The 9,991-nt window shown below is 53.6% G+C and overlaps 1 protein-coding gene across 1 annotated transcript in view; it reads left to right on the forward strand.

Moving 5' to 3' along the window:
* The window catches only part of PTGES (prostaglandin E synthase), a 10,359-nt gene extending 4,555 nt beyond the window's left edge, over positions 1-5,804 (forward strand). Inside the window, exons 2-3 of the mRNA XM_011364336.2 lie at positions 1,188-1,300; positions 4,798-5,804. Coding sequence (XP_011362638.1) covers positions 1,188-1,300; positions 4,798-5,047 — 363 coding nt within the window. The 3' untranslated portion in view covers positions 5,048-5,804. The remainder of the gene's footprint in view (positions 1-1,187; positions 1,301-4,797) is intronic.
* Positions 5,805-9,991: the final 4,187 nt, after the last annotated feature.

Here is a 9,991-nt window from a genome sequence, read left to right on the forward strand (position 1 = left end):
AGAGAGAAATGGGCGGGACTCTGCAGTAAAGACTATTTCATTAAAAGAAAGCCTTTCTTATTTTCTTATGGTTTTCTTGGCCACTGAAAATAATATCTATATGTGTGGCTTTTAAAAATTACAGAAATGTGTAATGCAGGAGGTGAAATTCTTTGCTATTTCAATTTTTCTAACATAACTACAGTATATAGTCCTTCGTATGAGGTCCAGCCCTCTATCCATCCACCCATTCGTCATTTCGTGAGCACCTACTGTGTGCTGAACACTAGTTTGCTTTATTGAACAAAAGCCTTACCCATACACGAATCTATACTGGTGACCCCTGTCTCACCCTCACTCCTGGGTGGCTGCATTCCCTGGGCAGTGGACAAGGACATGGGTAGTTGAGAAGCAGGCTGCCATGCCTGGAGAGCCTGAGCCAGCTCACCACAGCCACCAAGAGGATGTGTTTGGCTTCTCCCAGAGACATCTCCACCCACCCAACATAATTTTCATGCCAGCAAGGGACATCTCCACCCACCCAACATAATTTTCTTTTCTGATCATGATGAGCCACCATCTAAAGAGTACTGATGCTCAAATGGTTGAAATTCAGTAGTTTTTTTGAGCACCTCTTATCTGATAATGTTTTATATTCATTTGGTGAGTATTTATTGGGGACCTACCATGTATCGATATTTATTGGGGACTGACCAAGCCAGAACTGGGGGTTCCTGGTCCCCTGGGCTCCTCCTCCTCCTGACTTCACATAACCCGGAAGCTTGAGGGTGCAGACCTCAGAATCCCATGCTGTGGTCCGCCACCAGAGAACTGGCTGCAACCTGGTTCCAGAGGGAGATGCCCGGGAAGCAAACGTCAGTTAAATATTAGACCAGAGTCTGCAGCGCGGTCAGCATCACCCTTCCGCACAAACAGGAAGGCCCTCAGGTCTCAGTTTCTGGATGATAAATCTGCCTTGCAGATTAGCACATGCTGGAGCCAGACCGGGAGCCCGGCTCTGCTAGTAGTCAAGAGCCAGGTTTCAAGGAAAACGAAGAAACCCACCTGCTTTTCACGATACCTACCCGTCTCCTGGCTACGTGTATCTTGGCCAAATTCTGAGTCTGTGCATATGGAACTGCAGAGAGAGGGTATCTGGTCCCAAAGAAAGAAGACAAGCCCTTGCCCAAGCTTTGGACTGTTTCTGACGACTTGGAGTGTGCAGACTTAATCTGAGTGGACTGGTTTGTCAGGAAATTGGGTCCCCAGATCTCAGCCCCCGAAGTCCCTTAGACGTCCAACACGTTCCTTTTGGGAGAAGGTAACAAGGAGGCCCAGAGAGGGAGGGAGACTTACCGGAGGCCAGGGAATTCATTAGCACCGAGGCGGAACCGCATAAGCAGCTCCTAGCCTAGCAAGCCCCTCCCACCGCTCCATAAAAGATTCTTTTATTAATTTGGCCGAGGCGAGGCGTCCGAGGGCGGTCGCGAGTCTGGCAAAACCGAGAGGGTGAAATTAGCATTAACAAGCATGTCCCAGATCGGGCTGGTGATGATGGTGACGATGACGACAAAGGCTAATTTGGGGTGCACCCACTCACCAGCGGGCAGCGTTCTATGCCCCGGCGGGCTCTGCTCCTAGACGCTTTCCCTCTGTGCGAAGGCGATTCGACTCTGTTTTGTACCTGCCTTGAAAACTAAGCAGCCTTTTCCGTTGTATTGAACTTGAACTCAAGGAAATCGCCAATGTGGGTGGAGAGCAGAGCCAAGGGAAGAGGAGAGGTCCGTTTTGTCCCTGCCCAGGATATCTGGGGGGTAACTAGGGCCTCCTCTCCCCTGCCCATAACCCGATACTGTAAATAAAATGCAGCTGGTGTTGCAATGTCTGCTGCGGGGGAGGGGGCGGGCCCGCGGCTGCAGGAGCCCGTGCAAGTTCGGTCTAGCGGGAATTTGCATGAGTTTCACCTTTAAAAAGCGGCGGTTATTGGAATGACATGTTTTACCCAAGCATCTCTCTGGTACGTGACTCCATCCGTGTCTCTCAATTCAGCTCCTGGGGTGGAGAGGACGTTTTCTTGCATCATCCCTCATTTCCCCATGTCTCCCTGTCCTTGGCACCACTTGCAGCTTCGTGGGGGCCCCCACTGTGGTTTGAGACGCACCAGAGGGGGGAGGGAAGAGCCGGGGCGCCCCAGGGGCCGAGGGTCAGAGCTCTGGGGCTTTTCTGAGCTCCCAGCCGCCTCTCCTCACTCACTGGGAGATGGCCTCAGCACCCACTAGGTGGTTTCCTGCAAAGGCCGCCCCCGCCCCCACCGCCTCTCAGCCCCGCCTGGCACATCTCGCCCCCGCCCCTCCTTCCCGCCCCGTGTTTCACCAACTTCTCTTCCTCACCTGCTCTTTGGGGGTTTGGCCAACGATTCTCTTAACTGCTTTCTAAAAAAAAAACAACTCACTCTTAAAATATAAATATGCACTTTACGGAAAAGTATCTGAATGAATGGGTAAAAAGTATCTGAAGCTTTTGGGTAAAAATGTATAACTATGACAAAAATTATGTACTTGTGTGAAAGTGTCAGGAAAGGCACAACTAGTCTATGAAACCCCTTCATTCAGATACCTTTCCTTAAAGTATGCACCTCCTAGAGCCAAGGAAGCCTCCAACATTGTGGGCGGCAAAAAATCACAGAAGAGAAGCTGTCCTTCAGGCACGTCAGGTGAAAGCGGGGCTCTTCGGTAAAAATCGTAATGCTGGGGCAAGAGAAGGCAGCGAAGACCAAATATGAGACGATCTCCTAGGAAGAGCCATAGGCGAGGTCTCCAGGAGCTGGGCAGGGCTGTCGAGGACGGAACATTGTGGACATGACTCATCCATAGGGTCACCAGGAGTTTGAGCTGACTCAACGGCACAGAACACACATGACAGAAACACTCAGCCAGGTGGCATCATCTCGCGAGCCACTGTGGTAGGCAACCACATTCTGGGACACACTGACTTAATCTAAAATAGGTTTTCCAAAGGCCATTCCCACAGGATGGGGCAACTTCAGAGGCACATTAGCTGCCTCCTCCCTATCACTCACAAGTAAAGGGAGGGCCCTGCTTGACTGGGGAATTGGAGTGGCCCCAGTCCTACGCCCCCACCCCTTCCCTGTGGACAGGATCGGGCCAGGGCCCGCTTCTCTCTGGCCTGGGAGCCAGCAGTCTGTCCCTCAGCCGGAGGCTTACTTTCCCTGTGTCTGGCTCCAAGTTCGAGATTTAGGAGAAAAGTAGAAAGAAGGCTCGTATGGGCTTGAGGATATAGGGACAAGAGACACAATTGCCAGGTCCTGAGTTTGACCCCAAAAAGGTCCAGGCCCTGCTGGGTTTACGGGAGCTTTTGTACACTTCGACCAAATTCCAGACTCTCTCCTGCTTCGCGGGCCCCTCTCCCCATTCTTATCCTGCCTCACTCCCTCCTTTGCTCCATGCTCCACCCTCGCAGTTCACTTTTCTATGCCTTGAATACACTATGTTCATTCCCACCTCAGGGCCTTTGCATATGCCAGACTCTCCATGGAAGGTTCTTCCTCTGCACTGACAGCCCGTCATCATTCAGGCTTCCGTGCAAACTTCTCCTTTCCCTGACCACACCCACCCTGCAGAGGCTCCTGCAGCATTGGGTTGCTCCAGGCCCCCTCCCTGCCCTGCCCGGGCCAATTCCTTTCTGTCAGGCCACATACCATAGCTCTTGCCTAAGGCTCTTCTTGCAATGGGAGGGAAGAGGAGAGGACTCTGGAGTAGGTTACCAAAGGGGATGCTGGGCTGGGCCTGGCCCATTGGCCTGGCCCATTGGCCCGGCACTGGTGACACGCATTCCAGCTGGAAGGCCTGGAGAAGGGGCTTTGGTTCCAGCAGAGTCCCTGAGCCTCACACATATGGCCTATCCTTGGGGGAGGTCATGGCCCGGGCACTGGGTTCCTGTTTATGTGAGCATCCAACATGCTGTCTATGTCTTCGGTCACTTGCTCAGTCTCTAATTTATGGGACTCGACTTCCCCGCCCCTTAAAGGAAGCCACCCATTAGCAGGAGTCATGGAAAATGTGAACTGACTCTTAGTCAAAGTGGTTGAGTTTTCTTTCTTGGTCATTTATTTATGGCAGGGCTACACACAGGCCTCCCCACCCCCTACCACACATACTCACATACTTGATTATTTTCAGCAAACAAAAAGAAGCAGCAGGATAGCACGGATGAAACGGAAAGCTTCGCCAGGGTCTGGCAATTGGTTGGCTGCAGTGAGTGGAAGCTGTTCTTGTTATCATCCATGGGACAAAATAAGAGACGGGCGTGGATTTCAGATGCAGGCTCTAGGCTCTAGCTCATCCCGTCCACCAGGGCCCAGGAACCTGCATTTAGAAGGAGGGCGACCTTGATAAAGAGCATGGACTTGAGTCAGACGTAGCTACTCCCAGGTCTCACTCAACCCCACGGAACCCCACTTTTCCCACCTGGGGCCCAAGACCGGAGGGGAAGACTGGGGAGACTGGCAGGGATCGGGTCCTAGTGAGCCTTAAGGCTTGGTAAGGAACCCCCAATCAGCAACCCATGGCTCCTGGCCTGTTAGTGGGGTTTTGCTTCCACAGCCGCTGGCAGGTGCCAGCTTGGAGTCACTGTCCCTCCCACCTCTGAGGTGCCTCTTGTTCTGGCCATGAGTGGATTTGAGCCTGGCGCCCCTGAGATTCTCCCCAGGGGTGCAGGGCCTTTCAGGGCCGAGGGCCCCGGCTCCCACGACATTCTCAAAGCTGACACTTGGCTGACTGCACGTCCTTACCTTCTCAGAGCCCACCGGAATGACATGGAGACCATCTACCCCTTCCTGTTCCTGGGCCTCGTCTACTCCTTCCTGGGGCCCAACCCTTTCGTGGCCCGGATGCACTTCCTGCTCTTCTTCCTGGGCCGCATGGTGCACACCGTGGCCTACCTGGGAAAGCTTCCAGCGCCCACCCGCTCCCTGGCCTACACTGTGGCCCAGCTCCCCTGTGTCTCCATGGCTCTGCAGATCGTCTGGGAAGCGGCCCGCCACCTGTGACCAGCAGCCGATTCTTCCTCCGCTGCCAGAACACTGGCCACGAGCCACCAGGCCATCCGTGGAGGACTGGGCATCCCTTCCAGATTGGGATAGGCCCCGGGGCCTGGTCTCCTGGCAACCTGCTAAGCATGGGCTCCTGGCCCAGCCCGCCCGTGTGTGTGCATACATGTGCACACACGTGTGCATGCGTGCCCCTTGGACTTCTGGGTGAAGTGGCCCGTTGGAACCGTGTAGAGATAGGTCGTCAAGATTGAGAGACAACCCCTCCACTCAGCAGCACTGAAAACATCACTCCCTCTTCCTACGAACCGGAAGAGGGAGGGGAGACTAAGTTCAAGTTCGTAAACCTAATGACATCTGGATCCAGAGCTATTATAATAAATACAGACTTCTCAGACCCACCCCAGAGGTTCTGGTCTGGCCAGTCTAGAGGGGGGCTGGGGCACCAGCATTTTTAAAAGGCTCCCCTGTGAGTCCCAGCCACGGCCAGGCCTGGGAGCCACTGCCCGTTCTCTTTAGAGGACGAGGACCAGGCGGGGTGGGATTTTGCGATTTCTCTTACAGTGGGAGTTTAACGAGGTGTCAGTGGGCTACACTCCTTTGTGCCCTGTCGACACCTCCCTGTGTCCCCCACATCCCTCCACTGGGTTCTCCTCTCCTGGGCACAGGTGCCGATGGAAGAGGCCCACAGTGGGGTCAATCTTATCTTCCTGAGGCTTCAGCCGCTGCCAGAAGCTGTTAGTCAACAATGAGGAGCTTCGAACGACCAAATTTCTGGCTCCTTCAGTTTCTGCAAGGTTTGCATCCCTGTGGGGTAATCGTGTGTCTCTCCTAGACTCTCGTCCTAGGACACGTGTGGCTTTAATTATTAAGTGGCGTGTCTGACCAGCATGGCCCATGGCCTGGAAGACTCCTGGCCGCTCACTGCTGGAGTCTACCACTGCCTGAGCCGCCCGAGGCTCCAGCTTGCTGAACACTTTTGTGCATGAATATATGGTGCCAAACTGACAGCATACGGTCTCTGGCAAACACACATGTGCCCTGCGGGACGTTGTCACGCAGCTAGCAAGCAGCCTGCTCTGAGACACCCACCTGCCTCCTGCAGGTAAGGTGGCCTCTCTGCTCCAGTTTTACAGGTGAGGGCACTGAGGTTCCAGGAGGCCGACCCTGCGGCCCTCCACACACACCTGTCAGGGTCCATGCTCCTTTTCTCACCACGGGTCCCTGCTCCTGCCTCACTTTCCCTAAACGCCCCCCTAGCTCTATCCTTTTTCTCCGGATCTGGAAGCTTCCCCCAGCACCTGGGCCCGTCGCCCACCACCCTGCGGCCTCTGAACTTCTGCTCCCGCAGACTAAGGGAATGGGAGGCCTCATCTGGGGCTCGGGACCCCAGGCCTTGCTAGAAATCCAGCTTAGCCCCTGCGCGGTCGGTTGCGTCCACGTGGGGATGGACAGCACTGCCCCCTGGTGGTGGCGGGAGCCTCCCTGGGCCGCAGCCGCACACCTAGAAACAGGAAGGGCTGGACCCCGAATTGAGAGCCTCCTGTTGACTTAGCATTGGCCGGCTGGGGTACTTAGGATTTCTTTTCACTTAAACCTTAAAAACGGTCCGAGGAGGGAGGGGATGTAGATGAGGGAAGTCAGGCTCGGAGAGGAGAGGCGACTTGCCCGACGTCCCCGATTCGGAAGGTGGTGAGGCTGGAGGAGAGGAACCAGCGGCTCTTTACATTTTAGTATCTCCCTGCTGGGCAGAGGGGCTGAGGGTAACGTGCCCAGCTCAGACCCGGGGCTGGAGGGCCTCCGACAACACCCGCCGTGTAAACCTGGGACCCGGATGCAGGGGGCGGAGCCACAGGGATGCTGAGCCCCTCTCGCCCCTTCATTCATTCACCGGTGCGGTACCTCCTGGGACGCTGTGCCGAGGGCCGGGGCAGCCACAGTTGGGAAGCAGCAGCGCGACAGACTGTGACAATTCCAAGTGCTCAGCGCCCTAATGAGGGGGTGCCGGGACAGTGGGAGTACAGGGGGGACCCTCCGAGCCCTGCTGGGGAGGGGCTTGCCGGGGGAGGCAGCAACTTGCCTGAGATGCAGGTAATCAGACTGATTTGGGGGGGGGGTGTCCAAGCTGAGGAAATTGAGGTACAAAGAGCAGAGCTCTGCCTCCCGGGGTCTTGCAGCCGAGAAGGGGAGGGGAGGGGCGGGAAGGGGTGAGGAGGGAAGGTGGGGGTGGGAATGAGGCTAAAGGGGTCAGCAGCAGAGTTCATTCCAGACTTTAGGCCTCTGGGAGTTTGAGGCCTGGGTGTACACACGCCTAAGGAGGAAGCCTACCAGGCGATGTACCCCTCCCTCCTGGGCCCCCCAGTCTTCCAGGGGCTCCCTCCTCTAATGGATTTCTTGGCTGGAGGCTTCCAAGAGTTTCCCTCATGTGCGAGGGACCTGAAGAAACAGGCAAAAATCAAAAGACAAAAAGGCCTGGTTTTACAGTCCTGGAGGTAGAGACAGACTTGGGGACCCCTTGGGGAAGCAGAGCCCATTTCCCACATAAAATCCAGGGGCTCCTGGTGTGTGTCCCTGGGAGGCCACTGCCCTTGGGAATGGGTTTCCAGGCTGGCCTGGGCAATCACAGAGGAGGGAGCGTCTGTCGGGGCTGGTGGGAATCCAGGCAGGCTTCCCAGGAGAGGCATTATTTAAATTTGAACCCGAAAGGTAGATGGAATCTTCAAAATTTAATTACATGCTCTCACAAGCAATGGTCAATGTCAAAGGTTTAGAAACTACAGAAAAGCTCGGCGAAGAAAACCGAAACCTCCCGTACGCTCACCGCTCAGGGGCTGGCCTGGGTCACGCTCTGGGGCTCAGGGACACCTGTTTGCGTACATCAGAGAGAGGCCAAGTCCTCATGAGGCCCGCCTTACCGCGCACTGTCTTCTTCACCTCCTTCATTGCCAGTCTCTCCCTCTAGAATGTGTGCTCCTGGGGGACAGGGATCTGGGTCTGTGGTGTTCGCCGTTTGCGCCATGTTGTGCCCGTGTCCCCAGGTCTCGGAAGAGCTCCTGGCTCCCAGGGCATTTCTATTAGGTGAATGAATGAGGTGTGTACACGTGTGTGTGTATAGTATAGAGCTAGGGATTCAGGATTGTTTTAATCCAGGATGGAAAATATTGATGGTTTCTCGGCACCGGGGAGACGTCAGTGTGTCACAGACGTGGGTGGCATCTGTGCTCAGGGGCTCAGTCTTGCAGCGACGCCTCGGACTAGCCTTTTGTCATTAGTTGAGACTTTCCTTAATAATGCATCCACACTTCCGCTCAGGGCTTTCGATGGTCAATATCATGAATTTGAACAGCTCTCTGGCATTTCCTCATCCCAGATGCCCTCATCATTTATTTAATCTGCCCTTATAGTTGAGTAATTAATTTTCCAGGCTCCATCAGCATAAGCAATGCTTTGTCAGGCATCTTTGTACATAAATCTCCGTGCACATTCTCTTAAGGTACGTTTCTAGAAGTAAAATCACTGGGCCAAAAGGCATGCCTGTCTTTAAGGCTCGTGGTATATATCATCCTCCGAAAAAGATGGTTCCAATTTGGATAGGATTTTTAAGAGTCTTGCCAATTTTTAGTACCCGAGCGGGGAAATTTACAAGAGTATATGTCAAGAATAGAGACCACCCACAATCCCAAGTTCCTGAAAAAAAATCACTGTTCACTGTTACGGTTTATGACTCCCCAGACCTTTTCATTATGCGTAGTAAATAATGTATTTATACTTTGCATATGAAATATATTGTATTTCTATTATCCTATGTTATAGATATATATACATCTATAGCATCTATACATTTTCAGAGGAGAGAGGGACTGTGAGGCAGATCACGTTTCTTCACCTCGGCTCATCTTGCCACGTGGCCACCAATGAGACAGAAGTCGCTTCTGGTATCTCCATCAGCCACGACGTTGTGTAGCTTCACTCCTTAATGTTCGAATTACGAAAAGAATAGGGTTTTTTCTGTCCATTTTCCAAATACGACATTATAACATTGAATTATTCTTTTTCGAACAGACAGATCTCAGACATGCTGATGCATCTGCTAGAATTTAACTAGTTTTTTTTTTTTTTTTTTTTTAAGTTGACACTGTATCGTAACCCTGGCTGCAATGGATTTGCACTGGCAGAGGGGGTTGGGTGGGGAGGATGTGGCTGGTGGGAGACAGTGGAAGGTGGGATGATGAGGGGGAGAGGGACCTCAGTTGTCAGGACTGTCTGGAGAATCTGGGGTGGGGGACAAGGGGGTTTGAGGCTGGATAGGGAGGGCAGGGCTAGATTTTGGAGCCTCGAACACCTGGTCTAGGTGATGAAACTTTCGAGGGGGAGGCCCTGGGGAGCTGTAGGAGGCTTTAGGTAGGGGAGAGACATGATCGAGGCTGTGTTTTAGGGCAGTTAATCTGTCAGCTTGTGCAGATGGCCTGGAAGAAGTTACGACAGGGGACTGTTACTGCAGCCTGGCAGGTAACTGGAGCAGAGGCTTCTGTCTCCTCCGTAGTGGGTCTGGGGGTTCTTCGGGTATACTGTGGGCAGAATGAGGCCAAACTCAAGGTGGACGTCCAAGCTCCACCTGTGTTAGTTTAATATCCATGTAACGAGTCGCCGCAAATGTAGCAGCTCAAAACAATATCAGTAATGATCTTATCGTTTCTGTAGGTCAGGAGTCTGGGTGTGGCTTAACTGGGTCCTCTGCTCAGGGTCTTGGAAGGCTACAGTCAAAGGGTCCTCCAGGATGAGGTCTCGTTGGAGCCCAGCGTCCTCTTCCAAGCTCATGCAGACTGTAGGCAGAATTTATTTAGTTCCTTGCGGTTGTAAAACTGAGACCCTCAGCTGCCCGGGGCTGCCCCCTCCACGGGCGGTTTACAGCACGGCTATTTATTCAAGGCCGGCAGGAAAGCA

This window comes from Pteropus vampyrus, unplaced genomic scaffold (genome assembly GCF_000151845.1).
Source record: "Pteropus vampyrus isolate Shadow unplaced genomic scaffold, Pvam_2.0 Scaffold95, whole genome shotgun sequence".
Taxonomy (NCBI): domain Eukaryota; kingdom Metazoa; phylum Chordata; class Mammalia; order Chiroptera; family Pteropodidae; genus Pteropus; species Pteropus vampyrus.